General features: G+C 39.8%; 1 protein-coding gene across 1 annotated transcript in view; it reads right to left on the reverse strand.

Moving 5' to 3' along the window:
• MEGF10 (multiple EGF like domains 10) overlaps window positions 1–20,653 on the reverse strand; it is a 169,047-nt gene that overhangs the window by 60,474 nt on the left and 87,920 nt on the right. Inside the window, exons 6-7 of the mRNA XM_032263422.1 lie at window positions 3,234–3,480; window positions 1,216–1,336 (exon numbers count right to left, since the gene is read on the reverse strand). Of these exons, the coding sequence (XP_032119313.1) occupies window positions 1,216–1,336; window positions 3,234–3,480 (368 nt within the window). The remainder of the gene's footprint in view (window positions 1–1,215; window positions 1,337–3,233; window positions 3,481–20,653) is intronic.

Genomic DNA, 20,653 nt, shown 5'->3' on the forward strand with positions numbered 1-20,653 from the left:
CAGACCAATTCTACTCCCAGGTCTGGCTGCGGAGACTCCAGCCTCGGCATTGCCCAAACCGTCGGTGGCTTTGTGTCTATAGGTTATCAAGGTTGGGGTGACGAATACAAATCGAAGCTCAGGACAGGTAAGATCAAAATCTAGGAAAACCATCAAGGGATTTTTGGTGAGAAAAGAGAAGGACAAGACTTCAACCTACAAAATCCTGTAATGAAGTAGTTTGTAGAAGAAGGAGGCTTAGAAAGAGATCTTTAAGATGAAAGGTAAAAGAGGAGATGATTAGAAAAGTAGAAGACAAAGAGATTAAGGAAGGGAGGTTGGGAATCAATAGAATGAAAAGCCTTGGAGAAGTGAAGCTGAATGAGCACAGAAGAGTCTCGGCAATTAAGTGCCTTGTAACCTCTGAAAGAACAGCTTCACAGCTGCTCATGGACATAGAAAGAAGGTGATAGAAAAAAAAGCCATTTCTCTGTTCGTTGTTAATGAAGGAAGCAGATACTGGTTGCTCACTCATCTGCCTTCAAACAGACATATGCACAAACTGACTCAGAGAGATGACATCAATATTATTATATTTCCTGATTTCAGATGTCTAATTTGAAACTAATTGTCCACTGTGTATTCTACATAACACTAAGCATGTGAAATTGCTACGTGAAGAAAGGGTATCCTGGTCAAAGTTTGGAAAATACATTGAATGGCTTCCTCTTGGATTATCACACTAAAGGCTCTGAGAAGTCCTGCAATACTCGCTAAACCTGGTTTACCTCAATGTGTCCCCAGATTTATATAATTTTTTTTCACATGACACTTATACTGCTGAGAATAATGTTCCCAAAAGAACAACAGCAATTCATGGAACAAAATTATGAAAATGATTGTTACATAAATCCAGTGTTTATCAGCACTGGCTATTGTGTGAGACTAGATATTTGTCTCTCTTTCTTTTATCCTTAGAGGAAATGCAGGGCAAATGGCCACTACCCTTTACATGACAACCATTAATGCCCTTCAAGTCTAGGACTCAATCACCTTCTTCTGTCTTCTCAGAACTGAAGAGTTTCAGCTTTAAAATGGCTATTTCCAATTTTGGAATATTCAACCATCATTGTAAGTTTCTTTTGTGCTAAAGTTTCCCACATGTGTATTCACTGAATATCCTGGAATGGGTGACTTTGGGGTGGGGGCAGGGAGGGGGGTGGGAAGGAAGCTTACCATCCAGCCAGAAGGGCAAGAGCATTCTCCGGTGACATGATGACACACTCCTCCATTTTGGCAAGGGCATCTCTGCTCGCACTGTGGACCATGTTTACCAGGAGGACAAAGATCCTCACAGCTGAGGAATTAATGTGGGACAAAGGAAACTGTATTTCCCAGACACATGACCCTCAGGTTCACAAGCACAACAGCACCTAGGTCCCCCAAAATAGACAAGCTTTCTGTGTTCAATAATGGTTCATTTAATTAATTAACATCAAGAACATTAATCATATTGCCTGGAAGTGTCTCTAAGGAGTCACCCAGTCCTTCCCTTTGTTTTGGGGTACTTTCTAATAAAGCCATTTCTGTTTGAAGAGAAGCCGTCCTATCTGAGAACACTGAGAAAGAAAACTGGCCAAACACTCATTGGTGACAGGAACTTTCCATGTAGTTCCTATAAAGCACTTGTGCTCCAATTTAAGTTCACCTTTGTTTATGTGTTTGTTTTATTCCCAAAGAAAACTGAGACGTTGCACATCACACCCTTTCTGTACCTATTCATCATCCATTTTTAAAAAATCTTTTTATTTTACTTTAAGTTCCGGGATACATATGCAGAATGTGCAGGTTTGTTATGTAGGTGTACATGTGCCATGGCGGTTTGCTGCACCTATCAACCCATCATCTAGGTTTTAAGCCCTGCATGCATTAGCTATTTGTCCTAACGTTCTCCCTCCCCCTTCTCCCCCACCAACACCTGACAGGCCCCAGTGTGTGATGTTCCCCTCCCTGTGTCCCTGTGTTCTCATTGTTCAACTCCCCCTTATGCGGTGTTTGGTTTTCTGTTCCTGTGTTAGTTTTGCTGAGAATGATGGCATCCTCCTTCATCCATGTCCCTGCAAAGGACATGATCTCCTTATCATCATCTGTTTCTTGCGTCCTCTCCCCCTGACTGCCAAGTTTCCCTTCCTTCACCCCCCACTGCGTGTCGCATGGCCCTTCTTCTCTAAGCCTTTGTCTTTCCTGCTCTTCTGGGAAATCGCTCCAAGTTTCCCAGAGCTCTATTCAATTGTGGCTTTGATGAAAATCCATAAAAGCAATATTAACAATTAAACGGTTTGAGACAATCATCAATTCTCCTGACAATCAGGGCTTTCTAGGCTAATGCAATTTTTTTCTTTAGCTCCACTCTAAAGACTTTTAACACTGTAGGCAGGAAGTGTTTACCTAATCAGCTGCACTTTGTTTTTTCAAGTTTTTGTTCTGTGATTTATAAATGTAATTTTCTCAGTAAGGGAACAGGATTTTTCTATCTCTTACTTTTTTTTTTAGCAACTTCTGCCTCTTAACTCTGTTTCTGAATGGAAGTGAACTGAAGAATGCCCCTCCCGCAAAATAAAGACAGTGGAGGTTAAGCAGTTGCTTGAATGTTCCTCAGAAAGAATTAAACTCTGTGTGTACACATAATCTACATAGACGTAATACATATATCTTCACATTCACACAGCAATATGTATCCACAGGCGTTAAGTAACATATTTATCCCTAAGTCAATCTTTTATTATGAACTATTTTTAACATCTTTCTCCTCTCTCTTCTAATGCATTGAACCCACAAAACTTTCCCCAGCTAATTAATTGCCACAAAGAGCAAAACAACATGGACAAGTAACACCCAGGAGTATAAATGAGCATAATGCCGGGAGATCCAAACAGAATCCCAAATATGCCCAGCAACCCCCAAATAGTGCCATTCAACTCAACATCCTGAGTGATCCTCTCTTTCTTTGCCTTGCTAAAAGGAAAGCATGGAAGCTGGCCCTTAGATTCAGGCTGGGCTCTGATGTCCAGGGCCCAAACAGCAGCAGCACCTAGTGACCATCACTGCTGACTTCTGTATCTGTGCCTGCAGTCTAGACCCATCAGTAACTCTTCAGCAATGCAAACCGAGGCACAAGAAATATGATGACAGCAGCAGCATGAATGGAGAGGGTGGGTGGGCTCTGCTCTGCTGCTGGGTAGCATGTGACTTACAAGGCTCCAGTATATCCTGGTGGGCAGCGGCATTCCCCCGTGACGTGGTCGCAGGTGGCTCCATTCTGGCACTGACATCTCTGGTGACAGTCGTTACCGTAGGTGCCCTGCTTACAGCGGTCCTCACAGCGCCAGCCCCGGAAGCCTGCAGCGCAGTGGCAAGCCCCAGTGATGGGGTTGCACAGAGCCCCATTTTTGCACTGGCACCGGCTAGTGCAGTGGGGACCCCAGTGATCACCATCGCAGGCTGAGGTTGGGGAGAGAAACAGTGGAGGATATCAGAGCATGGGTGTGGGTAAGGGAGAACCAAATTTCTTCTCCTCTTGGGGAGAATGGCTTGGTGATCTCTCATTGCCTTTCATTAGCTGGGCATCAGGGCCCTGACCCCAACCCATGGCAATGCTTCACAATCTGGTGCTCAGCACCAACTGGGCCACCTCCTGTCACTCCATTGCATAACTATCACTTCATTGACAATCATGTCAAAAAATAAATAAAAAGTCTCCGTGCCTTTACTCAGCCTGTTTTCTGCATCCAGAGTGTGGAGTTTGATATGGCTAGAGAAATGGGCTGGGAAGAGTTCAGGGGTTCTGCAAGAAGAGAAGGCTGGCTGGGCAGATGGGAATGATCAATTCATGCAGGGACTTTTAAGGGGTTTCTATTGCATCTTATGAACAAGGGATTGGTAGTGAAAGATTTTAAGCAAGAAGGGAGAGCACAGATTTGCCTTCTACTAGGTGTGTGGAAGGAGCTGACAATGAGAGGCAGAGAGATGGAACAGGAAAAATGGCAATAGGTCCAGATCACTGTCACAGGCAGTGACAGTGAAAAGGGAGAGGGGACCCAGAGGCAAAGGTACTGAGGAGTGGGCTGACCCTGCTACAGGTCTGGGCCAGAGTACTCTAAAATGGAAAATACTGATGCACTTTTAAGATATCAGTTAAAACATCTGTGATTTGAAAGTAATCTGAATTACCTACCAAAAAAGGGGCAGAAAAAATGAACAAATATGTTTAAATATACCAACCTATTTAAAAAATAATACAAGCCTGAAGCTGAAGGATGCACATTAAATAAAAAGATAATAGGCAAATGAAACCAGGTAAAAGACAAAGGAAGAAAATAGCATTTTAGAGATATACTTAAAGTGCAGTTCGAAAGAAAAGAAAGAGTGGCTGCAATACAAAAGTCAGTGAGTAGAAAAAGGGAGCAGGGAAGGAAAAAAACTTTAATTCCAAACATTCTAAAAAATTATACAGGGTGATGAAAAACAAAATCTACTCAATATGTATTGCCGAGCCAGCAGTATACTTATTTATTTATTAGTTGCTATAAAAACCACTTGAAGAAGAAGCACCCTGCCTAGAGCTCTTAGAATAAATTGCTTTTATGATTTTAAAAAGCTTCATTTTGTAAAAATTTTGTAACTTCAACAGATCTGGAATAAATTGTTCAAAGGAAAAAAACTGTAGGTGCACAGCAAACAATTCATCAGAAGTAGTGAATCTGTCTTCCAATATTAGAATCTGCCTTTGATTTCATAATATCAAAAGGTTTAAATAAATAATTCTGTTTTTAATCAGTATGGCTTTGGTCTCATTAGTACTTTAATAAACACACTTTAACACAATTAAAAACAATGAGAGAGAATTATTGAACCTAAAGCAGATCAAGAAAGCAATTGCCTAAGAACTCACAATCTTCTTCTACAAAATAAGATTAGTTGGTAGTTCCAAAATGAGATTGAAGCCTAATTGTTATTTATATGAGTTGTTTCTTTTGTTGCCTATGGATATGGACAATGAGTCTTTTTTCCACTGTAATTCTTTTAATCTAGGATCTTAAAAGAAAAAAATCTTTAAGAAAATTACATGGTATGTTCCTTTTGATCCGTTCAGCTATCCCAGGTAGAAAAGACTCTATCCTGTTTTTAAGGGCCTCCAAAATAAATTACACGGGCCTTTGTAACTTGTTACTTGATTCATCAATTCTCAAGAGTAAGAAAAATCATTCCACGTGAGCCAGATCCATTACCTTATTTAATCCTTTTTTTCTCATGACTTTTTCATAGTATAGTAATACCTGTAAACCAGTATCCTCTCTATTATAAATGGCCTTATTCCCAAATGTGAATGCAGCTTGGCCTGCTCTTCTCTAAATACTACAACTCCAACATTTTTACTTATTTTCAAAAAGTTCATTCAATTTCATTTATCCTTTTGCTGAATGCTCTCCAAAGTTTCCATGCCCCTCTTAACTTCCAGGAGCTTCAGATAATTAATTAAATATTTGTCAACTCCTTAAGTTCAGTGGAGAATTAGTTAATTGATAAAACAGAAATTTTACCAGATAAAATCACCTTGATAAAAACAGTAAGATCACGTCAAAAAGCACTTTAAAAAATCAGGTGAGTTATTACAGAGTTTTACCCACATGACACTGTGGTCACTGTGGTCCCAAGCACATACGCTTTACAGAACATGTTTTACATAACAAGAGAGTGGCAGGAAGAAGTAGCAGAATTGAGGAAATGGGACTGTTTTCTTCATAACCCGGTTCTACACCCCATTCAACAACCTCTCTCCCATCGGAGCAGTCAGGCAGATACCAACTCTGTTTTCTTAGGATTAGACAAAAAAAAAAAAAAAAAAAAAACTTTGAAGATACCTTATCATGATAGAAATGAGTTTATAGCAGAAATTGATAACTGTCAGCATGAAAAAATGGGTTTCAGGCTTTTAAAGAAATATTATCAGGCTGACATGGTTAATTTCCTGGCTATATCTAAGCACGATGGCATGCTTTCAAGTGATAGCTTCCCCACTTTGGGCTGTATTTTCCTAAAATGCCACTAAAACGTGGACCTCACAATGTGAATGCCGTACATCAACATGGTCTATTCAGGAAAAAAATCCACATGTGGAAGTTTACAGACAAATAGGAAGTGGAACAAGTAGGACACAGAAACCTGGGTTGAATTCAGATGTTAGCGCAACTTGCTTTCCTTTTTTCATTTATCATATTTAGCCACGTCAATGCATCCATTTTTAAACGTATCCCAATGAGTAACACAGTCTACAGCACATAAGCCAGCTTTCATCCCTGATCACTACAAGGCTACACTGACTTTGTCTAGACTAGAGGCAGAATCTGTTCCTTATGTTTAGTGCAGAATTTGATCAGTTATCCTAAATTCAAGTACCATGTTTGGAGAGGCAGCTTGGAGAGAGTCTGAACTCAAACCATCTGACATCTTTTCCTTAACACCTCACTCTAATCTCACAGGGCAAAGAGTTTCTTTCACTCCACAAGCGAAAGTGACTGGTTGGCTATTCCCACTTACAACTTAGAAACTATATAGTTAACGTAAAAATAGCTTAAGTATCCTAATTTTTTAAAACAGAGGTAAAGGAACAAAAAGTTATTTCTGATTAAATTGAAAGGGACCTAAATGCTAGTGAGCAAGTGCTGACTCATTTTCAGCCTCTGGTTTCAGTTCTTCCTGTGCTAACCACTGGAAATGGGCTCTCAGATGCAAGGTGCCCAGATTCATGTGCATATTTCATGAAATTGCTTAATGAGAGTCTCAGACAGGCACAGACAGCTTGCTCTAATAAGCTCTCATAATAAGTTGGAAAATAAGTTTAAACTGCTGGGTACTATCAGAAGTATATAATTTAAGCTCCATTCCTTCAGTGAAAACTGGTAGAGAACTGGATCTTCCCAAGACAATAGACTCACATTGGAATCCTTATAGCTATAACTTCCACTAAAGTTATAGCCATAAGGATTCCATTAAAGTTATAGCCATTCCATTAAAGTTATATCCACAAGGATTCCCATGTGAGTCTATTGTCTTGGGAAGATCCAATACTGGCGTATTGGAAGTTATAGCCATAAGGTTACATTCATGGGCTGGGTACTGAAGTTCATTCAAATGATATTTTTTAAGTACCTGCCATGTGTCAGACGTGTTGCTAGACTGGGATTCAAAGGAAAATAAAGAGCACAGGCTTCTAGAAGCTTTGCATTTAATGACAGAGACATCAAGTCTGAGGCAACAGAATAATGAGTAGTAAGGAATAAGGTTGGGGGATGGATGAGGTACAATGAAAGGAGATGGTACTTAACCAGTGTTGGTGTATCAGGAAAGGCTTCCCAGCTAAACTGATGCCTAAACTGAGACCAGACCAAAAAGCCTGGTGTGCCACATTTAGGTAAAGGGTAGAGGATTGTTAAGTAGGAAGTCTTGGTGTGAGAGGTCCAGGGGCTGCAGGAGCTACTGCATTCAGAGAGAATGATACACGCAACAGCCAAAAGGCTATGAATGCCAACTTGATTCTCTGTGCTATTGTACTACGGCCATTATCATCTTTCACAGCTCTACGCATAACAAAAAGAAGTAGAAATAACTATGGAGAGAGAGTAGACCTGTCATCTCACTCCCTCAGTACTCCCCAGCCTTCCAAGTGCAGCCCAGGAAACTCTGTCCTTAGGCACACTGGAGAACCGATCCGAGACGCTCTCTGAAAACGGCATTATCTATTTTCCATGCCATCCACTTTGCACTTAGATGATCATTTTTCTTTATTTTACTTATTGCAGATACAGGGATCTCACTATGTTGCCCAGGCTGGTCTTGAACTCCAGGCCTCAAGAGATCCTTCAGCCTTGGCCTCCCAAAGTGTTGGGAGTAGTGTGAGCCACTGTGCTTGACAACTAGTTCATAATCTTTATATATGTTTGCCTTGTTCTGTAATTCCCAAATGAAAGTGAATTTCATAGATGTTAGGATGCAATGACACTCTCTTGATTTCAGCAGAGTCAACAGAAGGTTTTGTAGATGTATGACAGTCATCTGTTTGACAGACGCATTCTGATTTCAGAGGCGAAAAACTGCCCACCCCGAGTCATAATAATGTTGAGACTGATACTTACAGTGATAATGGTAACCTCTCCTTCTGTGTGGAAACCAGAATTCTCTTCGTTTTGTTTTGTTTGAGACAAAGTCTCACTCTTTCACCCAGGCTGGTGTGCAGTGGTGCGATCTTGGCTCACTGCAGCCTTAGCTTTCCCTGAGCTCAAGTGATCTTCCCACCCTGTGTACCTGGGACTACAGAGGTGTGCCACCATGCCCAGCTAATTTTTTGTATTTTTGGTAGAGATGAGGTTTCATCATGTTGCCCAGGCTGGTCTTGAACTCCTGAGCTCAAGCTATCTGTTCACCTTGGCCTCCCAAAGTGCTGGGATTACGGGAATGTGATACTGCACCCAGCTGGAAACCAGCACTCCTATGTAGTATTACAGGACAGTAGATGATCACATCCTTTTTAGAGATTAGTCTGGCAAAGTGTAATAAAGTCCCTTTACCATAAATTCTTCTTTTGGGATTTCTTCCCAAAGAAATAAATGTGCGTGTGTGTGTGTGTGTGTGTGTGTACACACATAAAGACAACGACCATTCATAAAAGATAAATAGCTAACTCATTAATAATAGCTTAGTATGCCCACAGACACTGTTCCAAGCACTTGCGATAGATTAACTCTCATAGTGACCCTATGAAATAGGTGCTATTGCTGTCCCTATTCTGTAGTTGAAGAAATTGAGATTCAGGTGACTTGCTCAAAGTTACGTAGGTAGCAAGACCTCCTGCCCGTAGAGCCTGTGTTCTAAACCACTGTATTTCACTCTCAAAGCTATAAAGATGTTTATCCTAGCACTGATCGTAATAACAATACACTGAAAACAACCTAGTTTTCCAGGAATAGGAAACTGGCACAAAAATTTTGGTACGGTCACACAATGGAATACTATCTATTAATTAAATGATTTCACAGAAGAAGGTTTTATGAACTGGAACAATATTTATGATATTATAATTGTAAAAAGTAGATTTTAAATAGGCCAGGCACAGTGGCTCATGCTTGTGATCCCAGCACTTTGGGAGACAGGAGGATCATATGAGGTCAGGAGTTAGAGACCAGCCTGGGCAACACAGAAAGACCCCCCACATCTACAAAAACATACAAGAATTAGCCCAGTGTGGTGGCTTGCACCGTAGTCTCAGTTACTCAGGAAGCTAAGGTGGCAGGATCACTTGAGCCCAGGGGGTTGAGACTGCAGTGAGTCATGATGGCTCCACTGCACTCAAACCTGGAGACAGAGTGGGACTCTGTCTCAAAAACAGACAGACAAACAAACAAGAAACATTGCACCATATACAGGTATTGATCGACTTACCACCTATGCAACTTACGACCATTCGACTTTACGACCACAATCGCTAGCCACGACTGCTCCGTGTCTGGCAGCGCAAACGTTGCCCAGCTGGGCGTACGACAGTGCGGACCAGCTTCCGGCAGCACTACCATCTCCGCGTGCACCATTTCAAGTGTACATATAGCCTACTCAACTTACGACCAAATCGTGTTATGACCGGTCCGCGGTCCTGACCGTGGTCATAAGTCGAGCACTGGCTGTAATTAAATTTTAGTAATACATCAGAATGAACCAGAAGAAACTGTTATTAATTTAGGTAAAGATGGTCATATATCAGCAATTGCATATGGTTGAAATGAATATCTGGGGAAAAGAGGGAAAAGGGTTAAAATGAGAGAGACAGAGGTACAGTGAAATGGCATCAATGGGTATCTCTGAGTCTTGAGATTATGCATGATTATTCTTTTATTTATTTGGTTTAACCAGGTTTTCTAAATGCTTTACAGTAAATGTGTATTCATTTTGGCAGTAAAAGAAAAGCAAGCAGTAAGGTTTTTTTAAATGGTTCTATCTGCTGGGCATTTACATCATGCAGGTTCTGTGCTCTATGCTTTACATATCTCTTCTTTAAAAAGGGGTATATGTGCAGGTTTGTCACACAGGTAAACTCATGTCATGGGGGTTTGTCGTACAGATTATTCTATCACCCAAGTACTAAGCCTAGTACCTAATAGTTACTTTTTCTGATCCTCTCTCTCCTCCCACCTCCCACTTGCTAATAGGCCCCAGTGTCTGTTGTTCCTCTTTATGTGTCCATGTGTTCTCAATATTTAGCTCCCACTCATAAATGAAAACATGCAGTATTTGGTTTTCTCTTCCTGCTTTAGTTTGCTAAGGATAATGGCCTCCAGCTCCATCCATGTTCCTGCAAAGAACATGATATCATTCTTTTATATGGCTGCACAGTATTCCATGGTGTAGCTGTAGCACATTTTCTTTATCCAATCTGCCATTGATGGCCATTCAGGTTGATTCCGTGTCTTTGCTATTGTGAACAGGGCTGCAATGAACATTTATGTGCATGTATCTCGATGTTAGAACGATTTATATTCCTCTGGGTACATAACCAGTAATGGGACTGCTGGGTCAAATGGTAGTTCTGCTTTCAGCTCTTTGAGGAATCATCACACTGTCTTCCACAATCATTGAACTAATTTACACTCCCACCAACAGGGTTTTCCCTTTCTTCCGCAATCTTGCTGGCATCTATGATTTTTTGGCTTTTTAATAGAAGCCATTCTAACTGGATTACACCTATTTCTAGTCCTCGTGACAATTATGAAAAGCACATAGAGGATATTTTGGATTAGAATATTTAGGTTAAATGTCCAAAAACTAGTCAGTGGTGGCATCAGTATTCAAACCCAAGACTTCCTGCACACAAAAAGTCAAGGGCTTTACATGAGGCCATTCTGCTCCTGAAGTACTGAAATCACATGTTTAGGTTAAGTATGATATTCCACCATTACATTTTTCCTCTAATATGAAACCAGCACTCTTTCTAAGGCAGAGTAACAAATGATTAATGATTCACTTAGTAAGGCTCAAAGGTCAGTCAATTACTCAGTATTTAGGGACACTGAGAAAGAAATTATCTCAGTAGTGAGAATATAAGACATTTCTCAAAGAAAAAATAAAATTAAGGAGATAGCCAGATGAGAAAAGCTTCCAGAAGTTGATAATAATGCTATGTAGGCTGGGCATGGTGGCTCATGCTTGTAATTCCAGCACTTTGGGAGGCTGAGGTGAGCAGATTGCTTGAGTTCAAGAGTTCGAGGCCACCCTGAGTAACATGACAAAGCCCCATCTTTACAAAAGATACAAAAATTAGCTGGATGTGGTGGCCTGCACTTGTAGTCCCAGCTTCTCAGGAGGCTGAGGAGGGAGGATTGCTTGAGCCCAGGAGGTTGAGGCTGCACTGAGCTGAGATGGTGCCACTGCACTCCAGCCTGGGTGACAGAGTGAGACCCTGTCTCAAAGTAATAATAATGATAATTCTAAACAAACAAAAAAGCCAGAAAGCTTGCTATGAACATAGTATCAATGCCATTAGCTTTAAGAGTATATGGATCTACAAACTAAGCCCATGTAGTACCTACCTGGCACATGGCCAGCACTCAGAAAATATCTGATGAATAAATGTGAATAATGAATGTGATTGTGAATGTGGAGCACTGTAACTTTCACAAGCAGAGAAACCCATCAAATCATCATCAAAATTCTAGGAACATTCTTCTCTCTTAACCTGCCTCAAACCCTCGGCTCAATTTTCCATGCAAAGGAGATGAAATAGATAGGGGACGGGGAGGCTGATATATTGAGTTTCTGACATGTGCCAGGCATTATTACATTATGAGGGACATTATGCAGCTATATTTTATTTAAACTTCACAATAACTCAATGAGTTAGGTATAATTATTCCAATATTTTCATTTGCAAAATGGACTCAGACAGCAATTTGTTCAAAGCCAGTTGGCATTTGAGTGGCAAAAGCAAGGGTTCAACCCAAATCCATCAATGTAATGTCTCCAAAGCTGCAATCATCACATATACCACGATGACCACCCCAAGAAGTGATGGTCATCAATTACAAAACCGGAATTAGTGCAGATTAACTCCTAGTTTTCAAAGGGGTACATTATAGAACAAATGTCTCACAACTGTTTATCTGAGAGATAATAGTTGTTTGCTTAAAATGACAGTTCCCAGGCTTCAAGGTGTAGCAGCAGGTTCATCAGAATAGTTTTGATAAGAAATATCTTATCATGTCCATAATCACACATGTATCGACAAAACTACAAGACATTAGAAAAAGTCTTTGAACACATGGAGATAGTCTAGCAAATCTCTTGTCTACATATAGACAAAGAACAAGAAAGGGAGCATGATTAGAGATAAACAGAATTGTTAAATAGAGAGGTGCTCTGGAGGAAGGAGGGTACATTAATACATCACCTCTTACAAAGGACTCCATCAGCAACAAACCAGGCAACTGATAAAAATAGATGAACTCATTTTATCCTTCAAGAAAGAAGTGATGTTTACCATTATGCTCACCTTGTTACAAAATTCCTCAATCACTAGCTGGCGCGAGGAGGGACTGTAGCCTCTTTACATTGGCTAGATCTGGGCCCTAGGTGGCCCACAGCCAATTCACTGCTATGGAACCTTGGGCAAGTCCCCAACCTTTATTTTTTGTAAAATGAAGATGATGTAACACACAAAAACTTTTTGTTAAATTAAAATTAAACACTTTTTGTGTTTTAATTACACAAAAAGTGCTTTTGTTACGTGTGACACTGCACAGATCTAGTAATAGCAGATATTTTATTCCATGATTTGCACGCTGGGATGTCCCAACCCAGCCAAAAGAATGCCCTAGAAAAACATCCTCCAGCTGTATACGAAGCTGCAATAACATCTCTGACCTTGGTTTGTATTATTTGTTTGTCTTGAATGAATCATTCATGCCAGAAAGGACAACTTGGTGCTTACAATGTGAAATTTCAAAAATAAAAGTGCCCAGTAAATCTGTAAAGAAAAAAACAAGCCTTAGACTTTTCACTCATTTTTACAAAGACAGCCAAGAGTGAGTTCAGGCCTGCAAGGAAACCCAGAACTACTTCACACTTAGTCTTCATTGCCAATTAAAAACTGGGGTTTAGACATTTCCTACTTGCTGATGATTGTATGTCCAGAGGTATAGGCTTGCATATGGGTTCAGAAATATAAAAGGAGAAATAAACAAAAACCTGACTTTCTTAGTAATTCCCACTTTCGCATAAAAAGATGTCATAAATAAAATCTGGAGAATATTGCCAAATTGGTAGGCACCAAATAATCTCATTGCCTTGATTTTTCTTCAGCTTATCTACGCCCATGATTCACCAACTAAGACAACAGAAGTAACCTTGAAATGCATTTTGAACTGTAAGATGCTTTTGAAAGCAACTGGTTCTAAATAACAGATAGCAACAGAAATGCCCAGTTCTGTGTACCCATATTAGGTATAAACAAATCCTAGATGAACTGAGCACGTTAGGTGTTTTTTCTTGTTTGTTTTTAGAGAAAGGGTCTCGCTGTGCTATCTAGACTGGAGTGCAGTGGCACCATCATAGCTCACTGTAACCTCTAACTACTGAGCTCAATCGATCCTCTCACCTCAGCCTCTAGAGTAGCTGAAGATACTAGCACATGCTACCATGCCCAGACAATTTTTAAAAAATATGTTGTAGAGACAAGGTCTCACTATGTCGCCTAGGCTGGTCTTGAACTCCTGGTCTCAAGCAATGCTCCTGCCTGGGCCTCCCAAACTGCAGGGATTACAGTCATGAGCCACCATACACAGCCAGGTGGTTGTTGTTGTTTTAAAGTCTTGGTTTAGTAGCCTTGGGACCTAGTTGTTGAATCATATATGGGTCAAGAACTTTAAGATAAATCTCTACTAGATACTTACAGTGGGAGAACATATCAAATCTTAGAACTCAAACTTATCATAGGGAAAGAGATGTTTGCTTGTAATACATAAACAATCCCACTAGTGTTACCGTTTGAAGAAACTAACACTAAATGTCATCCGGGCACAGTGGCTCTTGCCTGTAATTCCAGCACTTTGGGAGGCCATGGCAGGTGGACCACCTGAGGTCAGGAGTTCAAGACCAGCCTGGCCAACGTGGAGAAATCCTGTCTCTACTAAAAATACAAAAATTAGCCGGGAACGGTGGTCTGCACCTGTAATCCCAGTACTCAGGAGGCTGAGTCAGGAGAATCACTTGAGCCAAGATCATACCACTACACTCTAGCATGGGCAATAGAGTGAGACTGTCTCAAAAAAAGAAAATTATAAATGTCCAGTTATTAGGATTGCATCAAAATCGGTATATTGACTTGACAATATATATTTACATGAGGTTTGGCTATAATTTTCCCCAGGGACTTTAAAAATAGGAAAACCAATGACTATGAGAGAAATATTAATAGGGAATAAAATTCAATACTTTATATTCTAAACATATGCAAAGTACAAATAAGCCACTTTCAAGAAAATATCTCTACAGAGTGTCTTTTAGAGGAGACCAAGATAATTTTCCACGGTCTCAAAGGATAGAAAAACATGGTTCTTCCCGAAACATACACCCTTTCTTCTTAAGCCTCAGTTCCCTCAGGGTCTTTTATCTCCCTGTGATTTCATTCCTTGCGCTTCAGGCTAACAAGGCTGTGGTGTGTCATTCCCTTTGTTAAGGGTAGAAGAAAAGATCCTCAGTCAAAACATCAAGCTCTTTAAAAATAAAACAACTTTGTAAAGCTTTTCCATCCATGAAGAAGAACAATAAAAATGTATTTTCCAGATCCTCTGAAAGCACTAAAACCCCATGTCTTTCACATGTCAAAAACCCCTCAGGAGAGCTGACAGAGTGCCAGTGATCACCGTGGACAACCACCCAGTGCGGTTCATATTAATTTTATTCAGTGGCTGAGAGAGAACCTTTATTCTTCTTTTAAAATGTTGGTTAAATGAATTTTCAAAGCATAAACTGTCATTTTATAACTTCAGTGTATGCTTATCTCAAATTATGAATCAGAAAAAGTGGTGTGAAATATTTATTCTCTGTTGTGCTGAAGTGCAAATGTTGATGTATTCCTAAAACAACATATTGATGACCCTATTTACGGTGCAGGAAAATCTCAAGGCTATAACTTGTAGGTAAAAATTACATATTTTGGGGGGATTACATTCATTCACTGACATCAGAAGAATAATAACAACCTCAGGAGCCCTTATAAGATGTCTTACTGTAAAAGGTCTTGTCATGTTTTCATTCTTTTGATCATTTATTCTTTCGTTAAAAATTCCTTAAGCATCTTCTTTGGCTATGAAGTTCTGTTTATTGAATGCTTATTACTTGCTCCTTACTAAGACATTTACCATAGCTAAGACTTCTTTATCTGTTGGAAAAGACTGGCCCACAGCGATATTTATCACAAAAGAATGTGCTAGGTGTTACAAGACACAGGATTGCACACGTTGCTGAGGAACAGAGAGGACCTATGTCGATGTACCTTTGGGCAGAGGCGAGAAAGGAGGCGGAGAGAAGGTTTCCCAGAGGAAGTAAGATTTGAGATGACTATTAAAGGATAAGCATTCAGGACCACCATTGTGAAAATGCTTGTTATCTTCCTTCTGGGCATGTGAGGCTAAAGGGTAGAGGCTTTCAATGACTTCCTTAAAATCTCACAAAAAGAAAAGTAGAATCCTCAATGCTAACTGGATGGTCTGAAAGATTTAATATAGTTTTCTTTAGAAAAAAATTTAAACTATGGTACTATGAGAGACCACAGATAAAACTATAACAAAGTCTCATGTACCCACAGCAGAGACTTAACTGTTTGTGAGCACTGTATCACATTTGCTTCATCATTGAATTCAAGAAATAAAACATGGCAGATAGAGTCCTATTTGGCTCCTTTGTGCCGGGTTCCTAACTCTTTCCCTACCCTTTCCCCAAAGGTAAATGCTGTGATCATTTTAATGTATGTCCTTCTAGTCTCTCACTGTGTGTGTATGTATTTAAAAATAAGATATAGAATTATTTTATATATTTATTAGTTTTATATAAAATGTTTATGTTGCTGTGAATCTTTTGTTTTTCACCCAATATTATGATATTGAGATTTACTTTTTATCCTTATTTATTTATTTTTGAGACAGGATTTTACTCTGTCTCTGAGGCTGGAGTGCGGTGGCATGATCCTAGCTCACCGCAGCCTTGAACTCCTGGGCTCAAGCAATACCCCCACCTCGGCCTCCTCGGTAGCTAGGACTATAAGCTAATTAATAATGATACATCTGCTAATATAATGGAATGCTACATACCAGCTTATAGTAATGGAGTTTATTATTATACTATAAAATGCTGTGTAACATTTCACTATATTAACAGCCGCCAATAAATTTACCTTTTCCCATATACACAGACATTTTTAGTTGTTGCCAAATTTTCACTATTAAAAAGATGCAAATAATCTATCTCCTAGTACATGTTTCCCCAAAGTATATAAGCAAATGATAAAGAAGTAGATATAAAGTTGCTGGATTACATGGTCCACACATTACAATTCTACTCTAGACATAGTCAAACTGATCTTTAAAGTTACCCTGTCAATTCATCTTCATGGAAGTGGTGTATGGAAGATTCCCTTCACATCCTTGGCAACACTTGACTTTTTAACCATTGCCAGACTTCTTAACCATTGCCAATCTGATGGTAAGAAATGACATCTTATTTCTTTATTATGTACTTTCCTATTATTACAAAGATTAGCATGTTGTCATGTTTATTGGCCAATCAGGTTTGTCACCTCTAAAGTACCTTATGCTACCCTTTGCCTATTCTAAAGTTCAGAGGTTTTTTTCCTTATTGATTTGTGGGGGTTCTTTACATATTTTATATAATAATTATTTGTATGTTGCAAAAATATTTTCTAATTTCTCACTTCCCCTTTAACTTTGCTTACAGTATCTTCTGTCTTAAAAATGTTTTAAATGGTGTGGTCTAAATATTCTGAAAACTAATTTATGGCATGGGTACATCTGCTTATGTAATACCAATTTTACCACATAAGTTTTTTTTTTTTAAAGTGGCTGCTTTTCTTTAATGTATTAACAGAAATTTCCAATTATATACTAACATCAAGTTCAAATCAATTCCATTAAAATTTAGATTTTCTTTATAAGTTACCTGCCTCCCCTAGTTTTATGCAAAAGTAGGGTGTAGTACATTTGATTTTCACAGAACTTTAAGATGACACCATTTATCTATGGAGCAAGAGTTTTGTTCTTTTAACCTCTACTGTTTGCCCTACTGGGATAGCCTTTACAACTAAGATAAATATTATTGTCTTTTTACTTCTGTCCTTTATAAGTTTTATCCAACTCAAGAACACTTAATTTTATCCAGGCTATAGGCACAAATGTTCAAACTCATTAAAAATTAACCAGATTGTGTATGAATTTTTAAAATACTTTGATCAAAGAAGGAAAGAGAGTGATCAGCCTTTGGAGGGAAATTCTGACATGAGGAAATTTTCAAGTGTTTTAAAAAGTTCTTTAACACAGTCACAAACAATAAGATGTCAAATATAGCCATGAAAGAAACTGAATTATAAAAATAAACCACAACAAGCTGGGCATGGTGGCTCACACCTGTAATCCAAGGAGTTTGGGAGGCTGAGGTGGGTGTATCATTTGAGGTCAGGAGTCTGAGACCAGCCTGGCCCACACAGTGAAACCCTGCCTCTACTAACAATACAAAAATTAGCCAACCACAATGGGTGGGCTCCAGTAGTCCCAGCTACTCAGGAGGCTGAGGCAAGAGAATCACTTGAACCCAGGAGGTAAAGGTTGCAGTCAGTTGAGATCATGCCACTGCACTCCAGCCTGGGTGAAAGAGCGAGATTCTTCTCTCAAAAAAGAATAAAATAAAATAAACCAGAACACCTAGTTTCAGCCAATGGACAATATAACCCCCTGAGACAAGTTACACGTGGCTCTATTAGAATTGGGCAGTAGCCCAAGATAATAGGCGAGGGGACCAAGGGGGTCTACAGCACCATCTCGTATATACCATCACTTCACTCTGAGCACAGAAGCCAGCAAGCACATGGGTACAGTCAGAAAATTGTTTGTGTGTGTTTTATGTATATATGAAAGAAATTATAAAGATTTATGATCCAATATTTCTGCTCCCTATACAACCATTCTTTTAAACTGGACTGTTATTTCCTGCTATTTATTTGATTAAAGAGGAGTCTAAAAAGATTAATGAAATTCCACTCATTGCTATGTGATTAGAAATAATTTGTAGTCTGCATTTATTTGCCTAGTTTCTTACTGTTCATATGCCATTTGGGTACAAATTAACAACTAAGTTCTATATCCTCACAAAGAATTTCCACCTTGAGAAGTAATATAAGAAAGTTTAGACAGCAAAATTGTTAGGTATTCTCCACTGAGACAAGGGCTGATTTTCAAACACCTTCTTTAGCCACGGGGCCACCATTTCAGAAGTCACTCCTCCATCTCAGTAATAACTTCTATGTTTACACTACAATCTACTCTCTCTTGAGGGTGAGGAACTTCCAGATCCACATTTTCCTCAAAGTTCACAGAAACCACACCTTGTACATCTTGCCTGACTTCTACAATTTCATTGCAGCTACCAGTCTATGGCCAGGAAATCTTCTTCCAAGTCATGAAGAATGAATGTGACCACACTGCACATAATCAAGGTGAGTCCTAAAGCCACAGGAGCCTAAGCAACCTCAGGCCACTGAAGGAAAGATTCGTGTCATGCCTCACTGTCGAAGACCTTTGGTCCCTTCCTCCCTGGCTGCTCCAGATGCTTTGCTGATTTGTTTGTTTCTATACTTCAATTCCTCTATCAGAATAAAAGCCCCTGGAAAGAAGAGGCAGTGTCTTACTCATCTCCCATATCTCATTTTTATATCTGTCACTGCTCCTGGCACATTTATGCCTTCATTCCTTCCACCCACAAATACTTATTAAGCATAACCATGTACCCAGAACTATGCCAAACATTCAGTGATAGCTAAGCAGCAGGAATAAAACAGGCAAAATTCACGTTTTCACGGGGCTTACATGCTGGAGGGGAAGATAGACAAGAAAAAAAAGACAGTAAACAAATCAAATATTTTTCAAAAGGACTTATTGAAAAATGTTATAAAGGAGATGTGATACAGAGTAATGGGGCATACCTTTTGCATATGGAGGTCAGAGACAGTGTCTTCATGGTGGTGGCACTTAGGCTGACTAATTGACCTACAGAAGCCAGCCGTGTGGCCAGGAGCAGGAGCTCACACCTGTAACCCCAGCACTTTGGGAAGCCGAGGTGGACGGATCACTTGAGGTCAGGAGTTCAAGACCAGCCTGGCCAACATGGTGGAATCCCATCTCTACTAAAAATACAAAAATTAGCCAGGCATAGTGGTAGGCACCCGTAATCCCAGCTACTCAGGAGGCTGAGACATGAGAATCACTTAAACCTGGGAGGCAGAGGTTGCAGTGAAACAAGACTGTGTCATTGCAACTCCAACCTGGGAAACACAGTGAGACTCTGTCTAAAAAAAAAAAAAAGAAGAAGAAGCCATCCATATAAAGAACCAGTGAGAAGTGTGTTATTCTGAGCAGAGGAAATATCAAGTGCAAAGGCAGAAATAAAACTAATGTGTTCCATAAATGAAAGGCAGAGGCTGAGCAGTGTGATGTCCTGAAAGGTAGAAGGATGAGAAGGCATCAGGGAAACATGAAGGAATAGATCATACACGGCTGGATGAATTGTGGTCAGGCTTTGGAGTTCATTCTAACTGTAAGGGGAAATTCTGGCCGGTATGGGGAAGGAGAGCAGCATGCTGTAAAGTACATTTTTACAAGATCACTCTGCTCTCACTCTGGTCATAGAGAATTGACTGTAGTGGCATCTGAGGAGGAAGCAGGGAGACCAGCAAGGAGACTACTGCAATCACCAGTTGAGAGAGAATGTGGCATGGACTGCAGCGGCAGCAGTAGAGATAACGAGAAGAGGCTGGATTGGGCTATATTCTGGAGTTGAACCAACAAGATTTGCTGAAAAATGAATATTGGACAAACTATCAAACAAAAAAAGAAAAATCAATAAATGATATGGAGTGGAGTTAACATAACAGCCCAGTCTTATCTTTACAATCACTGCATATGAACTCATTAGCACAAGTAATTTAAACATCATTAGTATTCTCACTATGCCAGAAGCAATATAAACTGGACATGATTTCATCTGGTAAGGACATCTGTGATCAGAGATTGGAAAGAATGCACCAAAACAAACAAACAAACAAAATAAGACTTTACTAGGTCTCTGCCTGGGAAATCTCATGACAAGCAACTACGGACAAAGAGAGGCTCCACTGAAAGCCGGGTATAGGGGGCTGGGCATGGTGGCCCATGCCTGTAATTCCCAACACTTTGAGAGGCTGAAGCAGGAGGATCACTTGAGCCCAGGAGTAGGGACCTGCATGGGAGACATGGGGAGACCCTGCCTCTACAAAAAAATAAATAAATAAAAATCTAGCTGGGTTTGGGGG

Source organism: Sapajus apella, unplaced genomic scaffold (genome assembly GCF_009761245.1).
Source record: "Sapajus apella isolate SASKATOON/1434 unplaced genomic scaffold, GSC_monkey_1.0 scaffold1, whole genome shotgun sequence".
Lineage (NCBI taxonomy): Eukaryota > Metazoa > Chordata > Mammalia > Primates > Cebidae > Sapajus > Sapajus apella.